Source organism: Sparus aurata, chromosome 10, assembly GCF_900880675.1.
Source record: "Sparus aurata chromosome 10, fSpaAur1.1, whole genome shotgun sequence".
In the NCBI taxonomy this organism is placed as follows: Eukaryota; Metazoa; Chordata; class Actinopteri; order Spariformes; family Sparidae; genus Sparus; species Sparus aurata.
This window is the reverse complement of record NC_044196.1, coordinates 444,166-464,827: the sequence shown is the minus strand read 5'-3', so window position 1 is coordinate 464,827 and position 20,662 is coordinate 444,166. Positions and strand designations below refer to the sequence as shown.

The 20,662-nt window shown below is 48.0% G+C and overlaps 3 protein-coding genes and 1 pseudogene across 6 annotated transcripts in view; 1 reads left to right on the top strand and 3 right to left on the bottom strand.

The window, feature by feature from the left end:
• Positions 1-20,662, bottom strand: part of LOC115590052 (zinc finger protein 239-like) — a 285,383-nt gene that overhangs the window by 259,046 nt on the left and 5,675 nt on the right. The window contains exons 3-4 of one of the 3 annotated variants that reach the window (XM_030431307.1): positions 20,012-20,267; positions 16,790-17,821 (exon numbers count right to left, since the gene is read on the bottom strand). The exons of 1 other annotated variant lie outside the window; for it this stretch is intronic. In XM_030431307.1, the coding sequence (XP_030287167.1) occupies positions 17,105-17,821; positions 20,012-20,026 (732 nt within the window). In that variant the 5' untranslated portion in view covers positions 20,027-20,267 and the 3' untranslated portion in view covers positions 16,790-17,104. Of the gene's footprint in view, positions 1-16,789; positions 17,822-20,011; positions 20,268-20,662 lie in introns of those variants that run through there. One more of the 3 variants, XM_030431308.1, reaches the window with a different exon arrangement.
• On the top strand, positions 202-3,985 carry LOC115590045 (C-type lectin domain family 10 member A). 2 transcript variants are annotated; one of them, XM_030431299.1, is made up of 8 exons: positions 202-348; positions 604-711; positions 2,206-2,295; positions 2,381-2,446; positions 2,550-2,642; positions 2,837-2,991; positions 3,189-3,298; positions 3,637-3,985. In XM_030431299.1, the coding sequence occupies exons 1-8, from the start codon at positions 291-293 to the stop codon at positions 3,791-3,793; spliced, it is 837 nt and encodes a 278-aa protein (XP_030287159.1). In that variant the 5' UTR covers positions 202-290; the 3' UTR covers positions 3,794-3,985. The 2 variants fall into 2 exon arrangements, with proteins under 2 accessions (XP_030287159.1, XP_030287160.1); XM_030431300.1 differs by lacking the exon at positions 604-711 and having other exon boundaries at positions 249-348.
• On the bottom strand, positions 4,503-12,438 carry LOC115589957 (RPA-related protein RADX-like; annotated as a pseudogene).
• On the bottom strand, positions 13,065-16,075 carry ift46 (intraflagellar transport 46 homolog (Chlamydomonas)). Its single transcript, XM_030431262.1, has 5 exons — positions 15,583-16,075; positions 14,400-14,704; positions 14,132-14,225; positions 13,887-14,018; positions 13,065-13,638 (listed from the first exon to the last, which is right to left on the bottom strand). The coding sequence occupies exons 1-5, from the start codon at positions 15,709-15,711 to the stop codon at positions 13,285-13,287; spliced, it is 1,014 nt and encodes a 337-aa protein (XP_030287122.1). The 5' UTR covers positions 15,712-16,075; the 3' UTR covers positions 13,065-13,284.

Sequence of the window (20,662 nt, the reverse complement as noted above, 5' to 3'; positions counted from 1 at the left end):
GTTGCGTTACATAGCGTTTTAAAGATGACTTGTCGCTCAGTTAGCTGTGCAGTTAGCGGTGCTGTTCATCAAGTAAAGGCTCATTCTGTAATGTTGACTGTTGAATGTTTGTTGCTTCGGCTTCACGTGTGTGTGTGTGTGTGTGTGTGTGTACTCTTGTTTGTGGAACACACACACACAGCTCAAAGTGCAGTGTGTGGGCATTGACCTCAGCTCAGTGTTTGGACAGTCGGTCAGTTTGTCAGTCGCCAGCGTGAAGAAGAGGACGGAGACGGACAGGGGACATCGCCATGACAACTGAGTACCATGACGAGACTGAAGACGACAGCAGCTCCTTCTGGAACAAAGGTACCTGTCTGTCTCTCCACCTGTCTCTCTCTCCACCCGTCTGTCTGTTCCTGTGGTGTGCTTTCTGAATGACGCTGGTATTTTTGTCACTCGCTGTCAAATGAAGAGGTCACCTTCTCTCTCTCTCCACCTGTTTGCTCGTCTGTCTCTCGACCGCTCTGTCTCTGCCTGTCTGTCTCTTCACCTGTCTGTCTCTGCCTGTCTCGGCCTGTCTGTCTCTTCACCTGTCTGTCTCGCTGCTTGTCTGTCTGTCAGAGCCTGCACCTGTCTACCTCTCAGGTGTCTCCAGGTTCAGACGCTGGTTGTTTCCTGCTCTGACAGCTGCAGTCATCCTGATCCTGATCATCTCACTGGGAGCAAGCAGTGAGCACACACACACACACACACACACACACACACACACACACACACACAGGGTTAAACACCTGGAACACTTCCCCTCTGCGTTAGTGTGTGTATATATATATATATAATTTCATTTCATTATTCACATCAGTTAAAATCATGTACAACATACTCTTTTAAATCTGTAATAATCTTATGTGAATTGGGACACCCTAGGAAGCTTAAAAAGCTTATTAACAGGGGCCCCGGCACAAAGTAGATACAAGTAATAAACAAAAATAAAAATAACATGGAATACATTTTCACATATATACACTTACATGTACATATAACACTCTCAACCATACACACCCAAACAAGAGATACCCTAACCTAAAGCTAACCCTAACATGGTCCAAGTGGTCACGTCACCAACAGTCCAAGAAGAATTATACTACAGTGTAGGAAAGAGAATTTACCATAACAGGATCATGACAGAGAATGAGAGAATGTATATGGGGACATTTGCATGTCTCTATCTAGATTGTTCCATACCTGCGGACCTTTGCAGACAATACTGAGGCTGCTACATTTGAGTTTCCGAGTTTTACCCTTAATAAGATGCTTCTTCCTAGTCTGATATGAATGCAGAGATAAGGAAATTTGAATCAGGTCACAAAATCTTTCATTGAGCTTATTAACAACACATGTAACATAGTACAAGCATTATGAAAAGTATTAAGTTCAGTAATTTTCAGGAGGCCATAGCCATGAAAAAGCGAGTCGGAAGGAGCGTCAAATTTAGCCCAAGACATAGCTCGAATGATCTTCTTTTGCAGAATTATCAAATTCCCCAAGTGGCTGGGGAATGTATTGCTCCAAATAATATTGCAGTTATTAAGATGTGGTTCAAATAATGACCGATATAATGTTACAAGTGCTTCACCAGGTAAAAAATGCCTTTACTTAAAAAATAGTCCGACATATTTTGATAATGTTTTGGTTAATTCATCAATATGCCCCCTGAAATTTACGAACTCGTCCATTTGACCTCCCAGGAATCTAGTGGTCTTCACTCTCTCAATGGGGCTGTCATTTATTTTAATATCAATAAGTTCAAGGTTGCTTCGATTTCTCTTTGAACGAAAAATAATAAAGTTTGTCTTATTTAAATTTAGTGACAATTTATTGCATTTTAACCATGTATCAACCTTGATCAATTCAACATTTAGATTCTTTTGCAGGTCGTGTATGTTCTTGTGCGATAAGAATAAATTAGTATCATCTGCGAACCGACTTTGTGTAGAATGTTAGAACAGTGTATAAAGTCATGTATATATAAAATAAAGAGGAGCGGTCCGAGGATAGATCCCTGGTGGACACCGTACTCTATGTTCTACATTCAGATTTGTGATTGAATATAGAGACGTATTGTTTCCTCCCAAACATGTAGTTACGGAACCAACTGAGAGCACATATTTGTGTGTGTGTGTGTGTGTGTGTGTGTGTGTGTGTGTGTGTGTGTGTGTGTAGACAGCAGCACGTGGAGCAGACTGTGGTCGGTGGAGAATAATGTCTCCAACCTGACGGAGACTCAGAGCGCCGGACAGCAGCTCACACAAGGTAATAACATGGTGAGTTCAGGTCAGGACGGACTTCCCTCTGATTGGTCCTTAACCTCCTGTCCTCCTGTCCTTCTGTCCTCCAGGTGCAGCCAAAGACATTCATCGTCTCAAGTTTGCCGTGGAGAGCAACAAGGACCAGCTGACCTCAGGTGAGTCCGACTTGCTCAGAAACACAGAACATTCTGGTTCTGACCTCAGCAGCCATCGACAGGCTGCGGTCAGTACTGACGACCAATCACGTCTTGTGTTCAGTGTCGGAGGCGCTGAAGCAGCTGTCGACTCTGGACTCCCTCAGCAGGACGGTCGCCACGCTCAAGTGTTCCCTCGAACGCATCATCAACAACGGTACACACACACACACACATTGTACTCTTTACATCCATGTCCTCACTGTGAGGTGGATAGTCTGATTTTAACTGCCTCATACACCCTCTGTCTGTCTGCCTGTCTGTCTCTCTGTCTGTCTCTCTCTCTCTCTGTCTCTCTCTCTGTCTGTCTGTCTGTCTGTCTCTCTCTCTCTCTGCCTGTCTGTCTCTCAGGTTCTGTTGGGGACGGCTGCTGTCCTCTTGATTGGACTCCTTTTGGCTCCAGCTGTTATTACTTCAGTAAGACGGCTCTGGGCTGGGACGATGCCAGAAACTGGTGCAACGGACACGAATCCCACCTGGTCATCATGAACACTGACGAGGAGTGGGTGAGACAGCCTGCCTGCCTGTCTGTCTGTCTGTCTGTCTGCCTGCCTGCCTGCCTGCCTGCCTGCCTGTCTGTCTGTCTGTCTGTCTGTCTGTCTGAGAAACATAAATAATCTCTTCATAAACAGCAGAGGACCCAGAGTTGATCTCTGTTGGACGCCTTCAGAAAGTTAAATCTGTCTCTGTCTGTCTGGTCCAGACCTTTGTGATCCATCACACCATGGGCACCTTCTACTGGGTGGGTCTGACCGACGAGAGGACGGGACACTGGGAGTGGGTCAACCAGACGCCGTACGTCATGAACCGCAGGTGGGATGTTCTTTCTTCCTTCTTACATTCAGACTCACAGCGGTCCGCTGTAGAAACACTGTGATGGGCTGTGTGTGTCTGACGCTGCTGGTGGTGCTGAGAGGATGAACTGTGGACACTGGTACTGGTACTAGTACTGGTCTAGGCTGGTCGGGTGTGTAGTGGGATTAGACAAACAAGCTAAAGCTAAAAAGCTTTCAGAAAGAGAATCTCCTCGTGTTTATTTGCCCGGAACAGTCAGACACAGTTCAGTGAGTCTGACTGCAGTCCGCACTCAGCACACACTGTCACTGTCAACTCACTGTCACTCTGTGTTTATCTGTGTCCGTGGCATCCAGACGGTGGCGACCCGGTCAGCCCGACAGCTGGACCGGTCACGGTTTCGGCCCCGGAGACGAGGACTGCGCTCACCTTCACAGCGACGGACGCCTCAACGACCTGCACTGCTCCACCAGGCTGCGCTACATCTGCCAGCGACACAGCCAGCGCAGCTGAGCAGCAGGCTCCGCCCACACACTGCTCACCTCACACAGGTGTTCATCTACTGCAGACTGTAAACACAAACACCATCAAGTCGTTGTCTTAGTTTTACTTCCTGTTCAGACTCAAACAGCCAACGAATCTCCAAATATGCATCGTGTGAGTCAGTCTGATATTTCTCCAATAAACACACATCGATGAGTCTCACTGTTGTTGTTTCATCGACACACACACACACACACACACACAGTGTGTAAACATCCTGATCATTCTATCGAGCTAACAAACACTGACAAGCTAATATTTAGCAGACAATAATTTGCAGGTTAATGACTTTGTTAGCATGCTAAGTGACTACTGAGGGGCTAAAAACACGCTATAAATTTTAATTAGTGTGCTAACATTGCAAAATGTGTCGCACTAACTAACAGAGGAGTCAGGTGATGATCTGATTTTGTTATTGTCACATGTTCTGAACTAAACAGCGACTAACAAGTGCCACAGATACTGACGGAGCACCAAACGTGGATTCATCCGCCGCTGAGAATAGTTCTATTAGTAGTATTAGTATTTTAAAGTTACTCAGTAGGAACCAATGAGCCACAGACAGGAAGTCAGACAGCATTCAGAGACGGACCAGCACGTTGTTAACAGCAAGACAAATCTAAAATCTGATGAGCTGGTGTTTGTTCAGCTGCCTGAAGCACCGATAGAAATGAAAACATGAGAGTGAGAGCAGGATTTATTAGAAACAGAAACACGTTGACGGACAGAAGGTCAAAGACAGCAAATACAAAAGCCTCACAGTCACAACATGTCGGGAAACGCTGGATGTTTGTCAGAACGCTGAGGGAACTCTGTGGCACCAGAACAATATTTTCCTTTCAGCTGTCAGAACAAACAGGGCCGAGGCTACGGTGGCCTTAGAGGTCAAAACACAACAACATACCGTACAAAGCTCACAGCTCTGTGAACAGAAGTCATTGGATTCTTATTTTATCCATAGTTTCCTCCTGATCATCTGTACATTGTATTATTGTGATTCTCCACACGCTCGGGGCTGTAAACCCTCACGTTCTCAGACTCGTGGACGAGTTAACTAATAACAAACATGAATAAATCTAATTAATCTGTTGGATCACATTTCATCAGCTCTTCTTTCCTTCAGACATCACAGTCAGCCATGTTTCATTTCATGTAGTCCAATTACACAGTTAAAAACTACAAGTCCCAATATCAGTAAAGTGCAAAAACATGTTTCGTGGAAAATGTAAAATACTTTCATAAATTATTTCAGTGGTCGAGTATAAAAATCTAAAACACAATAAATTACAAACTTTAAAACGTCAGGCAACAGTGTGTGTGTGTGTGTGTGTGTGTGTGTGTGTGTGTGTGTCAGTCGGTCAGGTGAAAGGCTCGGCTCAGGATGAGCTCAGTTCTGGCTCCGCCCAGGTGACATGCCTCCAGGACGCACACCAGCCTCTGATTGGCCAGCTGGGCTGCCATGGCGATGAGGTCAGCTGAGAGAGACAGAGTTGAATTAGTTAGTTTGATGTCAATAAACTAAACCAGGTGTGTGTGTGTGTGTGTGTGTGTGTGTGTGTGTGTGCATGTGTGTGTGTGTGTGTGTGTGCATGTGTGTGTGTGTGTGCGTGTGCATGTGTGTGTGTGTGTGGACTGACCTGGGGAAGGTGCAGGTGTGTGTGAGGAGAAGGCTCCGTGTGATAGGATGGAGGTCCAGGTGTTGGAGTGATGGAGGAGAGAGGTGGAGGAAGAGGAGGAGTGAGGGAGGAAGACGACGTCCACCATCACACCGTCTGACAGCGCTGCGGAGATCCAGCTGATTATTATTATTGTTAATAATGAGAAATACGTTCCTGAATAATAAATGAAACAGTTCATTGATCATAAATCACCTCTCAGTCTCAGAGTGTAGTAATCTTCAGGGACGAGGTCAAACTTCCCGGCGACAGATGCCTTTCCTCCCATCACCACGGCGGCCGCCTGCTCCTCCCTGTGGGCATGGTCGTAACGCATCGGCAGCGTCTCCACGGCAACAGTCGGAAAGGCAGGTAGGAGGGGGGCGGTGACGAAGGAGGAGGCGTCCTCATCGTCGTCATCTTCATCAGCGTTTGCATTTTCTAGAAACTCCATGGAGGCTTCAAACAGAATGACTGCAGACACACAGATTTATTATATGTTTCCTGTTGGGGACGCGTACACAGCAGCAACTAGTAATCATTTACATAATTCATCCACTAAATGCTTTTGTCTGTGAAATGCTCATCATAATGTCCCAGAGTCCAAAGAGACGTCTTCGAATGTCTTCATTTGTCCAACCAACAGTCCAAAACCCAAAGACTTCCCACACGACAGTAAAGAGAAACATTTACCCGTCTTATTGTTCTGCTCGGGCTGGAGTGTGACCGACGGACGTCTGCGGAGACAACAACAGGCAGGATGGATTACACAGGTGCTGTTGTGTTTCTGAACCAGTGACAGCAGCACCAGACTCCCTTAACAAATGTGTCAGTTTAGTGAGTTGTTGAGTTGGAGACACTTTATAAACTCTGTGAAACTCTGTCTCTGACTCATTCTGCATTATTTGGACCTTCTTGTTCATTCAGCAAATGTTCTACATGAACTTGTTTCTGTCTTTGAGTAGAAACATGGAGTCTGTGTGCCTCAGTGATGGACGAGCAGGAAGTGACATCACAGCTGGTCACTGACACATGTGGCTTTTTTATCATGTAACAAACTGGTTATATTGTTAATAATCACACATCATATACTTCATGACATCATGTGATTATATTTACAGTGCAGGTGATCTGGATGGATCAGCTGACTGGGTCAGAACAGGAACATGAGGTCAGTCTGCGCTCTGTGACGACGCTTAATAAAGTTTTGATAGAAAACAAGGCTGACCTCTTCTTGGGCGTTTCGGCCGGCAGCAGCTGCTTCCTCTTCCACGACTTCCTGCTGAAACACAGTTTGTCTGGTGACTCACTGAAAACAACAGAGCCAAGACGATTCAGATGAAATGGAGTCTCACCCGGCCGAGTGGTCCAGGGGGCGGGGCGTCAGCTGACTGACAGCTGAGGACGTCGGGGAGAAAGAGGAAGAGGAGGAGAGAGGAGGTCTGAAGGAGCGAGGGGTGGAGGGCAGAGGGAGGAGAGACGAGGAGGAGGAGGAGAGGGAGGGGGAGGGAGGCGGGCGAGGGGAGGACTTAGAGAGGAGAGAGGAGGGTGAGGAGGGTGAGGAGGGGGAGAGAGGTGAAGCTCGGTCCGTCCAGAACAAACAGCGGTCCTCCTGAGAGACGTGAGAGAGACGGCACATCACAGAGTGGACCGGGTCCACGTTGAGGGTCTGACCAATCACACGGCTCTGAAGAGTCTAAACTGTAAACAAACAAACAAACAAACAAACAAACAAGAGTCACCTCTCCTCTGTGGCTGTACGTCACCATGGTAACAGTACCCTGGATACAGAAGGTGCATCGCTCCCGGTAACAGAGCCGCTCCATCTCCCTCTGAAGCTCCGCCCCCCTCAGGAAGCCTGGCTCACCTGTGGGCACACACACACACACACACACACACACACACACACACACACACACACACACCACACACACCATTTAAGTGTCATAGTTCCAGTTAATTAATAATTATAATTAAATGAGAGATACAGATGGATGACCTCGCCTGTCCTTCATGTATGTTTCCAAGGAGACGGGGGGAGGCGGATGGATGAAGAATCCTCCAATCAGAGCCCTGCTCAGCACCTGTCCGTCCTCCTGGCTCCTCAGCCACTGGAGGAACTGTCGCACAGGGCGGAGCTTACGGTAACTCATCTCTGAGTGGTGGCCAAGTCCTGTCAGTCGACCAATCGGGAGAGAGGACAGAATTCAGCTGACCAATGAACAAGAAGACAAACTAATGATGTCATGACAGAGAAGATGACGTTAACAATCAGAGAATCCAGACGTGTCACAGTGAGGAGACTGTCCGGCCAAGTTACCTGTGCAGTACACCTGTGTGTATGTGGTGTTTGTCAGGTAGAAGCCGGCGTCGGTCCGATCTGCAGTTCTGATCAACTTCAGTCTGCTGCAGACCACCACCGACACTGAAGACAGACACAGAGACACTGTCAGCTTCGTGTGTGTGTGTGAGTGTGTGTGTGTGTGCGTGTGTGTGTGTGCGTGTGTGTGTGTGTGTGTGTGTGTCTCACGTGGGAGGAGCTTCTGGTGGGACTCAGGTTGAGACGTGGAGAAGAGCTTCACCATGATTGGCTGGTCGGTAGTCCCGTCCTCCAATCGCAGCCAACGATACTCCAGAAGCTCCGCCCCTCTGCCATCTGCCAATGAAAACACACAATGAACACACAATGTTCACACAAACACTGTGTGTTAGGGTGAACGGTACCAGAGCGGTCCTGCACCCTCACCCTTGCTCCTGATTCGCTCTGATCGTCCCGAGAACGTCAGCAGGCCGATGACATCACACACGACGCCATGAGGACGGTCCAGGAGCTCCTTACTGAGAGAGAGAGAGTCAGGGTGTGTGTGTGTGTGTGTGAGTGTGTGTGTGTGTGTGTGTGTGTGTGTACCTGGTGTGGAAGCTGTATGTGGGTTCAGCTGGAAGGCATTCAGGTGAAACAGAGGATTCTGGGAGAATGGCGATACGAGCAGCAGGATTTCTGCTGTTCACGCTGATCTCTGGACAGAACCACAGGAACAGAGTGACGAGTCCGTCCTCGTAGAACCATCTGTGTGTGTGTGTGTGTGTGCGTGTGTGTGTGTGTGTGTACGTGTGTGTGTGTGTACCTATGTCATCTGGCTCAGCCTGGTAGTGCTGTTTAACTCGATAACGTCGCAGGCTGATGATGTCACCAGGCTTCAAACGGCAATACCAGCTGACACACACGCTGTTCCACAGCACCACACACACACTTCCTGTGCGGTCACACACCTCCAGCACCACCTGCAAACACACACACACACACACACACACACACATACACACACACACACACACATACACACACACACACACAGAGTTAACACTCAGCTTGGCGCTGCTCGTCTGTTCACACGTTCCTCAGACGTCCTCTGACCTTATATGGACATTCACAGTTCCGGTCTGTTCTCCCATAATACATCAGGTGTGACTTGTTGATGATGCGTACGATCAGCTGATGCTGGACGGCGCCCCTGGTAACGCCCCGGCGACCAGACAGGAAGGAGTCCCGCAGCTCTGACACCGTCACCGCAGGACGGCGTGCTGTCAACACACACACTCATAATGTTTGTTTGTTGTTTAATGACTTTTTAAGAATCACAACACAAAGAAACGAAAAGCCGATCGTTTCTTCGTCTTAATGAGTTCATTTAGAAAGATTAATGTTCATGATATAAATCAGACGATGTGGTTCTTTAGTACCGTTACCTTCCTCCTCCTCCTCCTCCTCGTTATCCTCCTCCTCCTCAGGGGGCGGAGCCTCCCTCCACGCCGCCCCGCTGTAGTCCACATTGTTCCACAGCGGGAGGAACACGCTCCGATTGGCTCTCAGAGGAACCAGGGGACCTGTGGGATCAATCAGTCAACCGATCACAGTCATGATGGTCTGGATCACAGAGCAGTGAGGGGGGCCAGTGATCTCCTCTCACCTGCAGGTTCTGATCCGAACCAGGGCAGCGAGTCCCAGTCCACATCCACCCTCCGGACTCCACCCTCCTCCTCCTCCTCCTCCTCCTCCTCAGCTGGAGCTCCGTCTGTGACCTCCACACTCAGCAGTCTGTAACTGCAGGAGCAGGAACATTCATTCTGACTGGTGACATCACAGAGTGACATCACAGAGTGACATCACAGCGTGACAGTCCACCTGTCCTCACCTACCTGTCTCTGCCCTCAGAGGCCCCGGGGCATTCTGGGAGCTGAGCTGCCATGGAGGGGGTGAAGGTGGTGTTACGTAGCACGGATCCAGGCTGCAGGATGTTTCTCTCCACCAGCCGGTTCAGACCCGGATCCAGAGTGACACGAAGTCTGCAGTCCCCGTCTGTCAGGGTGATGTCATACAGGTCTTCACCTGGAGACACCAGACCAGAGGACCCCACACAAACCAGTCAGACCAGTCAGACCAGAGGACCCCACACAGACCAGTCAGACCAGAAGACCCCACACAGACCAGTCAGACCAGAGGACCCCACACAAACCAGTCAGACCAGTCAGACCAGAGGACCCCACACAGACCAGTCAGACCAGTCAGACCAGAGGACCCCACACAGACCAGTCAGACCAGTCAGACCAGAGGACCCCACACAAACCAGTCAGACCAGTCAGACCAGAGGACCCCACACAGACCAGTCAGACCAGTCAGACCAGAGGACCCCACACAGACCAGTCAGACCAGAGGACCCCACACAAACCAGTCAGACCAGAGGACCCCACACAGACCAGTCAGACCAGAGGACCCCACACAAACCAGTCAGACCAGAGGACCCCACACAAACCAGTCAGACCAGAGGACCCCACACAAACCAGTCAGACCAGAGGACCCCACACAAACCAGTCAGACCAGTCGGACCAGAGGACCCCACACAGACCAGTCAGACCAGAGGACCCCACACAAACCAGTCAGACCAGAGGACCCCACACAGACCAGTCAGACCAGAGGACCCCACACAAACCAGTCAGACCAGAGGACCCCACACAAACCAGTCAGACCAGAGGACCCCACACAGACCAGTCAGACCAGTCAGACCAGAGGACCCCACACAGACCAGTCAGACCAGTCAGACCAGAGGACCCCACACAGACCAGTCAGACCAGAGGACCCCACACAGACCAGTCAAACCAGTCAGACCAGAGGACCCCACACAGACCAGTCAGACCAGAGGACCCCACACAGACCAGTCAGACCAGAAGACCCCACACAGACCAGTCAAACCAGTCAGACCAGAGGACCCCACACAGACCAGTCAGACCAGGTTTTTAGAAACAGGTTTTGTTGACAGGTGAGTCAACAGATGATCCTGATATTAATATGAACTACTTGAATCATGCTGTTGTTTCTGTGCCCTCACCGCTGAGGACCGCCTGGGGGAAGTAGACGGAGGATCCCTGGTCTCTGCTGTAACGCTGCAGGTCCACCACAGACAGGAACTCCCTGCAGAGGACAGGCGAGGACGAGGACGCCTGAAAGACCACACACGGGACAAACCAGTTAGAACTAAAATACCTGGTGACTGTAGTTCTGTCCTGTGCAACAAGTCATCACAGACTGATGGACCAAAGTCCAGACCACAGGGAGTTTCACTGTCCCACAGAAAACACTGCAGCTCCTCCTGAAACACCTCGTCTGGGGTCAGGCCTTACCTCTCTTACTTATGTGTGTAGCAGACCTTGTGTAAATATATATAAATATTATAAAATATATTCACTCCAGTCCGTCTGCAGACACACAGCTGCTACTGCTCCGTTATTTTAGATCACACTACCTTGCTCAGTATGACCCGCCCTACTCTGCCTCTGATTGGCTACATCCTGCTCGTTAAATAATGTGCATGTGCAGCTCTCATGAATGATTGAACAGAGGTCAGATGTCTCACTCTGTAGCTAAAACTAAGCATTAAAGACACAGTGTGAAAATGAACCACACCAGACAAATAATGTGCATTTTGAAAATTAAAGTGTTTAAAGCTGTTCTATTATAACGCCCAAATAAAAGTATGACCCTGAACATCAGCCTGATAAGACCCCTTTAAAGACAGCCAGTCAATAATGTAATAAATGTAATGTAACTAAGGTATAAGTGAGCCAAAGGTGTGAATGTTTGGTGTACACGTTAACATGTTTCTAATGATTAGCAACACACAAGACGGAGAGCAACCACTGACACTGTCCTCCACACTGTCCAGTCTGCTGTTATAACAGTTTAATACAACAGATTAAAGATCAGTATTAAACAGGCTGAGATATCGGGAAGATTAGCTCTGACAGTGAGCTTACCGCCAAACTCCGTTTAAATATCAGGTGATTTAACTAAACTGGAGTTACCAGGTAAAAAGAAACGCATGTTCAGGACAGCTGAGCAGATTTATAATCTTGAAGGCAGAATAAATCATCCGTCAGATCCAGAGCACAATAAGCATAATTACGCACCAGATCCTTCACATAAAACCTCGTTTTTAAAGTGATTCACATCGCAGTAGATGGAGGAGAAAAACGATCCTTTCTTCAGAACCTGGAGTGTTATTGGCACACGGACCGCGCGCGTGCACGCCTCGTCTCATTGTTCAGAACACACGTTGAGTTCTGTTCGGTGGGATGGGCGGTTCGGGTCATGAGCAAAGCGACGTTAAATCGGTGGATATTTGAATGGAGTCTGGTTGACAGTGTCGAGCGCAAAGAGCGGGATGAGACGGACCGCGCGTTACTGTTTATCTGCCTCCACACGCACGCGCGCCAGCTAGATTACCGATCAATCGATAAGTATGAATGATAAGGAGGAGGGTGACGGTGAGGCGGGTCACACCTTGTTGGGACCGGGTCTGGACGGTCTGGACCGGGTCAGGATTCTGTGGAAGACGCAGCCAGTCGCCGCCATGATGGACGGTCAGCTCGAACAATAACAGTGCGGTGCATTGTGGGAGAAAGATGTTTTGTTCAATGAATATAATTAAATATTTATCGTAAAGTCGGTGCATTTATTCTTTATTCTTCATGTGACACCAAACAAATACAACTTTGGAAACCGGAAGTGAATAAATATCATAAAATGTCTTTCATCTGACACCAGACTCCCTTAACAAATGTGTCAGTTTAGTGAGTTGTTGAGTTGGAGACACTTTATAAACTCTGTGAAACTCTGTCTCTGACTCATTCTGCATTATTTGGACCTTCTTGTTAATTCAGCAAATGTTCTACATGAACTTCTTTCTGTCTTTGAGTAGAAACATGGAGTCTGTTTGTCCAGTGTGACTGGGAAATAAATCATACACAGTAAGAAATAACTGAGTGCTGAGATGTTATTAATGAGGTGTATTATTTAGTTCTTTACTCAACGACAGAAAAAAGTTCATGTAGAACATTTGCTGAATTAACAAGAAGATCCAAATAATGCAGAATGAGTCAGAGACAGAGTTTCACAGAGTTTATAAAGTGTCTCCAACTCAACAACTCACTAAACTGACACATTTGTTAAGGGAGTCTGGTGATGATTTGCTGCAGACAGAAATCACTGTGGAATGCATCAGAAACAGAAATGTGTTCAGTGCCAGGCGTGACACGGCTGCGTGGAGAAGGTCTGTCAGATGTTTCTGATCCGCCCTTAATTTTATTTGAGAGGATAAAGAAACAGAATCGAACCATTGAGACATTTTCCTGTGACAAATACAAACATGTTTATAACAGTCAAACTACACTTTAAATCTTCTCAGGTCCCGTTCTAATACCGGACGTCCTGTTGACTGAACCCAGGTGAGTGTGTGAGTGTGTGAGGTGTCTCTAGGCTCTGCGTGTGAAGTGCTGTGAGTCTCTGAACTCCAGGTAGAGGCTGAACAGCAGGTGCAGTGACTGGATCCGGCTGCCGTGGACGGGGATGTCCAGCAGGCTGCAGATGATGTCGGCGTACTGGGCGGGGCTGCAGTTCAGGCGGGCCGGAGGCAGCTGCAGGCGGCCCAGCTGCTCCTCCAGCTCGGCCGGCCACTCCTGCATCAGGCTGTCGATGTCGGGCATCGCTCGGCTGTACTGGACGCTGGCCGGAGGTTTGGACCGGTGCAGGGCGCTGATGCTGTCCACCCAGCTGTCCACCGCCCGAGGGTTGGACTGAGGGCTCGCCACGCTCGTCACCTTCTTCAGCTGGAGGACAGAGAAGGACAGCCAAGTGTCAGAGGAAGAGGTGCATTGAGGGATGACGGACAGCAGCCAGGAAGCGTAACATTAGCATCGAGCTAACAGATCAGTGGGCTGTCAGCGGCCCCTGATTGGCTCCTCAGAATGTAAACATGTCAGTTTGGACCAGGACCACATTAACTTCTGGGTCGGTCCAGATCTGATTTGAAAATGTGAAAGGACAGTGTGATGATGAAGTCGGTGATGAAGAGTACCTCGGCAGCTCCGTGCTGTTTGGTCTCCTCTGACAGCCACAGGGACAGCACCGTGGGGTCCGACTGCTTCACACTGGGCTCGTCCAGAACCAGCAGACCCAGACTATCCACTTTCCCGTCCGGCCTCGGCACCTGGACGCCACACAGGAAACACACCACGACTCAGAACCACCACTGTCTTCTATTTAAGAACAACTCTTGGACCAGAACCATGGATCAGATAATAACCACAGGTGTGTTTGTACCTTGAGGAAGGCGTCGATGTCTCCAACAGCCGGGATGAAGTCCGGGATGAACGGCTTCAGGCTGTGCTCCAGCTCCACGGACTGAGGGGTGTACCTGAGAGGAGACCCCAGAACCTCTGTTAGCGTCAGACGGACCAGGAGAACCAATGAAGAACCAGACCTGGTTCCTCCAACAGTAACCTCATCATGTCTACATGCTGAAACAAACATGGCGGCTCTGTGTGAGCGGACTGTTTATGAGCAGTAATGGAGGATGAAGGCTGGTCACCGTGTGATGTACTGGAACAGCTCTTTGATCTCGGTGCTGACAGGCAGGTTGGCGTAGTCGGCGGGGTCGTACGCCCCCTCCGGAGCCTTACTGGGCTCGTCGTCATCGTCGGAGTCGTCTTCATCGGAGTCCTCCTCCTCTTCGTCCTCCTCTTCTTCCTCCTCGTCCTCCTCGTGTGGACCGACCCCGGGCTGCCCGCCACTCACCTCGTTGGCCCTCAGAGGCGCGTGGTCGTCATCGAACTCGTCGCTGCCGCTGTTGGCCGACATCAGGCCACGCCCCCTCCTGCTCCTCCTGGACTCTGACTGGAAGAAAAACATCAGTGATGTCACAGCAGATGACACACACACACACACACAAACACACACACACCTGGAGTCATGTCTGGTTGTGGGTGTGTTCATGTTCATACCTTCAGTTCTTTGATCGAAAACGTTAAATAACTTAAGTACAGTCTCATTTAAATGCTCAATAATATACATTCAAAGTACATTTACTCACAGTACTGCAGTACTTAAACTACTGATACTTTACTGTAAATACTTTTACTGCATGAAGCTGATGATAAGTTTGTACTTTTACTGCTGGCTCTTAAACAATTTGAAGTACGTGTTGCACGTATTTCTGAGGAGTTTATCTGTCAGCCGTGGTTGTCAGTACACACGGGGCGGAGGGCTGAAGCTGGCCGGGTTCAGCGCCCCACGGCCAGGCAGAGGGCTGAAGCTGGCCGGGTTCAGCGCCCCACGGCCAGGCAGAGGGCTGAAGCTGGCCGGGTTCAGCGCTCCACGGCCGGGCGGAGGGCTGAAGCTGGCCGGGTTCAGCGCCCCACGGCCGGGCGGAGGGCTGAAGCTGGCCGGGTTCAGCGCCCCACGGCCGGGCGGAGGGCTGAAGCTGGCCGGGTTCAGCGCCCCACGGCCGGGCGGAGGGCTGAAGCTGGCCGGGTTCAGCGCCCCACGGCCGGGCGGAGGGCTGAAGCTGGCCGGGTTCAGCGCCCCACGGCCGGGCGGAGGGCTGAAGCTGGCCGGGTTCAGCGCCCCACGGCCGGGCGGAGGGCTGAAGCTGGCCGGGTTCAGCGCCCCACGGCCGGGCGGAGGGCTGAAGCTGGCCGGGTTCAGCGCTCCACGGCCGGGCGGACGGCTGACTCCGGCCGGGCAGTGCAGCGGTGGTGGCCGGAGGATGTTACCTGTCGCCGGCTGCGGGGTGTCGGGCTGTAGACGCTCGTCACCTCCTCGGAGTCGATCACCTCCAAGCTCTCGTCGTACGGCTGGTTCTTCAGCAGTCGGGTGTCTTTGCCCCGGTCAGGCCGCTCCATGGGACGCTCACGGGTCACCGGGGGAAACCAGCCGCGGGCGCTCACACTGATGTCCCGGGGAGAAGAGCTCCGGAGCCGCTCCGCCGTTTATCTGCCCCGCTACAGCCGTTAGCTCCTCAGGCTAACATTAGCCCAATGCTAACGACAAACCGAACTCCGGCAGGTTTAAACCGTCCGGACCAACCAACACACGATGTGTCTTTATAAAGACGACTATTAATCTATAAATTGATCAAATATATACCACATAAATGTGTTATGTTCAAAGTGTTCAAATGTGTCGCTTCAGTTCATCTGCGCAGACTCTTGTTAGCTTCCAGCTAGCAGCTACTAATTGAAGTTACTGTATCCTGGCAACGGGCAGCGCAGTGCATCATGGGATGTAGCAGTGTCATTCAGAGACAACAGTGCCTCCAGGCGGCGACACTGAGAACTGCAGCACGGAGGAGCGCAGACACTCAGGTTTAATGACTTTAATGATATCTATTTATTTATTTATTTATTTAAACGACGTCTCATTTAACAAGCTGAACCAGACAATGGGACATTTGATCAGGAATGACCGAAACAATAAATCAATCAAAAGATTTTCTTTTACTGTGGTGGATGAAAACAAACAATCATTTATATTTTTCTTTTGCCAATTTTTCTAGAAATGCTAAAAGCGGATCTGCTTCACATCTGGACAGAACCGCAGTCGACGTCTTCAAAACGATTCTGTTGTCCAAACAGATCCTCACATGTAAGAATGTGAACCAGACGATTATTCAATTATCAAAACAGTTGGAAATTATGATCTGCTTGACTTCTTAAGGAATGAAAATGGAGCTTTTTGGTCTTCAGGCTAGACGAAATGTTAGTGGGACACCAAACACACAGTGAAGCGTGGTGGTGGCAGCATCAGGCTGCAGGGATTTTTCTCAGCAGCAGGTCCCGAAGGCTCATAAAGGCAGAGGGGGAAATGAATGCAGCTAAATATAGTGAACTCCTGGAGGACATCCTGATTCAGTCAGTCAGTAGCCTGTAGCATACAGAGACGCTCCACAGTCTGATCCAAACAGCTGATGAGAACACGAAACACACATGACGGACACATTTGTTAACATAGCTGAAAATCCCACAATTTTATTGACAGAAACACTTCAAAGCTCAAACGTGTTTAAAGTGATAAAACGTTAATAACGGCACATTTGTGAAGTCGAGCAACTCAAGCTTAAGAAACCAAAACATCTCAAATCACATCGTTTGTCTTATGATTAACGAGTCGTTGGTCCAGATCCAACCAAACGTCTTCATCACATTCAGTTTTTGCAGCTGTCTTTGTGTCCAGGTTTGCCCAGAGTCTCTCTGCGGTGTGAAGGCCTCGTTGCTGATCCAGGGAAACTTCACCACATTAGTCAGAGCTCTTTGGTTTCTCCTTCGTGTGAATCAGGTTGTGACATTTGAGCAGTTTTAAAGATCTAAATGATTTCCCACACTGCTCACACCAGAATGGTGTTTCTCCTGTGTGAACACGCCGATGGATATTTAAGTCGCTCGCCCGATAAAAGGTTTTCTCACAGCAGTCACACTTGTACCTTTTCTCTCTGGTGTGAATGCGTTGATGACTGCTCAGTCCAGTTGGGTGACTGAAAGTTTTCCCACATTCTTCACACCAGTACGGTCTCTCCCCAGTGTGAATACGCCGGTGCTTCGTCAGGTAACATGAAGTAGAATAACTTTTCCCACATAGGTCGCAGGTATACGGTTTCTCTCCAGAGTGAATACGTTGGTGAACATTGAGATGATCTCGCTTAAAGAAACGTTTCCCACATTGGTCACAGCTGTACGGTTTCTCTCCAGTGTGACCACGCTGATGAGTCTTGAGGTGACCTGAATACATGAAGGTTTTCCCGCACTCGTCACAGCTGTATGGTTTCTCTCCAGTGTGAACACGTCTGTGTAATTTAAGGTTACCTGACGTGCTAAAAGTTGCGCCGCACTCATCACAGCTGTACGGTTTCTCTCCAGTGTGAAGTCTCTGATGCACCATTAACGATCCGGCCGTGGTGAAGGATTTGTCACAGAGCTGACAGGTGTGATGTTTACGCTCCTTTCTTCCTCTTGGTTTCTATAGCAACAGAGAGACAGAGAGATACAGAAAGACAGAGAGAGAGTGAGTGTGATGTCATCTGTCCGGGAGGAGCTGGATCAGCTCTCCATCTTAAAGGTCAGGTCACTAAACCCACACGATGTTGCTTTAATATGAATTTAACGAGGGACTGCCTAAGATAATAACGTCTCATCCAGCGTCTCACTGCCAACAGCTGGATGTCTACCTGCGTCCTCAAGTAGCACCTGAGTCAGATACAGTCATCAGCCGTGACCCGTAACAGCAGCTCTGCTCTCAATCAGTGGTGGTTCTAGGGGGGCAAACAGGGGCCAGTGCCCCCGTAACTGAGTCCACCCCCCTGAACAGAGAGTCTGCATCAGTGATAACATGGTAGATTTCTTGTGATGATTTTGTGCTGAAGGGAAAGACGGAAATAAAGGTTTCACAAGGTGCATTGCCTTGAGAGAGCCGATCGGACTACAGCGAGGATCCGCGGAGGAACAAATATCTGAAATGGAGCTGAGTGAAAGTATTTTATTTATTTAATTGAACAGAAGACAGGATTTTCATCAGGTCTGAAAATGTTGTCGCTGACTTTGTCTGATGTTGTAATTCACGTGTTTCCAATCTAAAAATGATTTCCCTCTCATACTGAGCTGTACGGACTGAAGGTTTACATGTTGCAAGAGTGAAAGGATTTTATTTTCTTCTTCTCCTAAAGTTTCCCAAAATGCACATAAATTAAAACATTTTAAAATGTTTTGTATAGATGCTACACATGTTTTTCCATTGAGGCTTTTCCAGTTTAAATTTGACTGATATTTATTAACATGTGTTTTAGTCAAATTAATAGTTTTAATAAGATGAAGACTGATGGCTCTGATGGTTTTACAATAAACCCCACAGTCCCATAAAGTTCTTGTCATTTTCACTTTAAATAGAATACATTTGAATAATTATTGCTGTGTCGTTATTTGTTTATATTCTTAAGTTTAGAGAGTTGTATTTTTAATTTAATCAACTGTTTTTATTTTCAGTTTTTCACAAGTTACAACTTATCATGTTGATGTTTGTTTGCCTTTATTAGTTTACTACACAATTAGAAATTATAAACCCTGTTCTTAGTCTTGTTTATCCCTCGTCTGCCCCTCAAATAAAAACCTGCCGCCCATTAGAACTGGTCCAGAACCGCTGCTGCTCTCATTGATCCGAGCACCTGGTTTGGTTCCAGGATGAGTTTAAGCGTCTTTTTGTGAACGCTGACAGTTTGTTTGATTTAGTTTAGACAAGATATTTTGCACACTTACAACCAAACTTAACAAAGATTTAAAATAACAAAGATTTAACGAGAACAAAGCAAACAGCTCAAATTCATCTCAGTTACTGTCAATCGTCAAGAACACCTGCTGATAAAACTCACAGTTCAGTAAATAATAAAGATTAATCTACAGGAGCTGAGGCCGGTTAAAATACTTATATGTAGCAGAGATTAAGTCTCTGTTGGAACTGACGACTCGTCTGAGGTCCTCAAGTTCCATCAAAGTTCAGACTTCATGTCAGCAGAGTGAACTGAAGAAATTGACTAATCTTAAAATGTTTAATCCTCCGTGTCGGTCCTGCGATGTATATCTGAGAAATAACATCGTCTCTTCTGTTTCTATGTAACACAATCACCTGTGTGTTCCTTCAGTCACATGGTCCATATAACTGCATCAGATATTTCTTCCTTATAAGGGCGCGCAGCTGCTTCCTGTAGCATCATGGCTCACTGATCAGCTGGTGTTCCTCTTCCTCTTCCTCTTCCTCTTCCTCTACTCTTGCTACATGTCAGCTTCTACCACACTCAGCTTCTTATTCTCATCCAGCGTCATTATAACTTCATTGTAATCATGTAAACAATCATTAATCAAAGATTTCTTTAAATATATAATATAATATAATCACTGTCAGGACTGAGGATAAAGTCCTTTCACCTGCAGAAGGCGGATCAGATGGTCTACAACTAAAAACTAAAACATGATCCTCGTCATATGACGGCTCAAAAAATAGTTTATTCTCTAAAGACAACATAAAAGAATTCAGAGTTATATTCTACCATAATTTATATTTGATTAACTCTGTTAACTCTGTGTTCTGTTCTCAAAGTTCCTCTCAGAGCAGAACAAAAGTTTATTTTTTCATTCAGAGAGAACATGGTCAAACACTCACCTGCTGAGAACTCATCCTCCTCTTCCTCACTCAGCCTTCGTCGTGGACACACTGACACAGAGCTGTGTCCCAGTTCAGGGTCTGCACACTTCAAGGACCCGCCCTTTCGGTCTCATCGAATGAGTGTACTTCTGTGGCCCTGCAGGCAGCGTCAGCCTGTTGTTAAATGGGATAGTCTACCCTTCACAGCATTTCCTGGTTGCATCACCAGATGTGTCCGCCTCTACCCGTATGTCACTGTTTCTGCAGCCCAGGTCTGTGAAAGTGACAAGAAGAGTAAAGTTTGACTGTCAGATCTGTTTGAGCTTCAGGAATTCCTGATTTCCTTTTTAATCCTCCTGCTTGTGGAGGAAGAGGAGAAGCGGCTCTGGTTTAGCCAATAAATCAGGTCATGCACTGACACACACAGACACACACCAAGACACAGAAGATGAGGAGGAAGAAGAAGTATGTTTTCTAGAAAGCACTAAAGTATTTTTAAGTAAGCACCAGAAACTACCACCAAAAGATAAATCATGTCTTTCTTAGGCATGACTAATTTTTGCAGAGTGGATTGCTAAATATGCTGAAAAAGCACAACAGCTCCAAACTGCTATATATGATCAACCTATAGCGGCTCAAGATAAAATAACATGGACTCAAGAAGCAGAT

Excerpts from the sequence above, each read along its gene's own strand:
- LOC115590045 (XM_030431299.1), top strand. The coding sequence starts at position 291 with ATGACAACTGAGTACCATGACGAGACTGAAGACGACAGCAGCTCCTTC. Across the intron at positions 2,643-2,836 it reads CGAACGCATCATCAACAACG|GTTCTGTTGGGGACGGCTGC; the intron begins GTACACACACAC and ends TCTGTCTCTCAG. Across the intron at positions 3,299-3,636 it reads CCGTACGTCATGAACCGCAG|ACGGTGGCGACCCGGTCAGC; the intron begins GTGGGATGTTCT and ends CGTGGCATCCAG.
- ift46 (XM_030431262.1), bottom strand. The coding sequence starts at position 15,711 with ATGGAGCGGCCTGACCGGGGCAAAGACACCCGACTGCTGAAGAACCAG. Across the intron at positions 14,705-15,582 it reads CACCCCGCAGCCGGCGACAG|TCAGAGTCCAGGAGGAGCAG; the intron begins GTAACATCCTCC and ends TTTTTCTTCCAG. Across the intron at positions 14,019-14,131 it reads ACATCGACGCCTTCCTCAAG|GTGCCGAGGCCGGACGGGAA; the intron begins GTACAAACACAC and ends TGTGGCGTCCAG.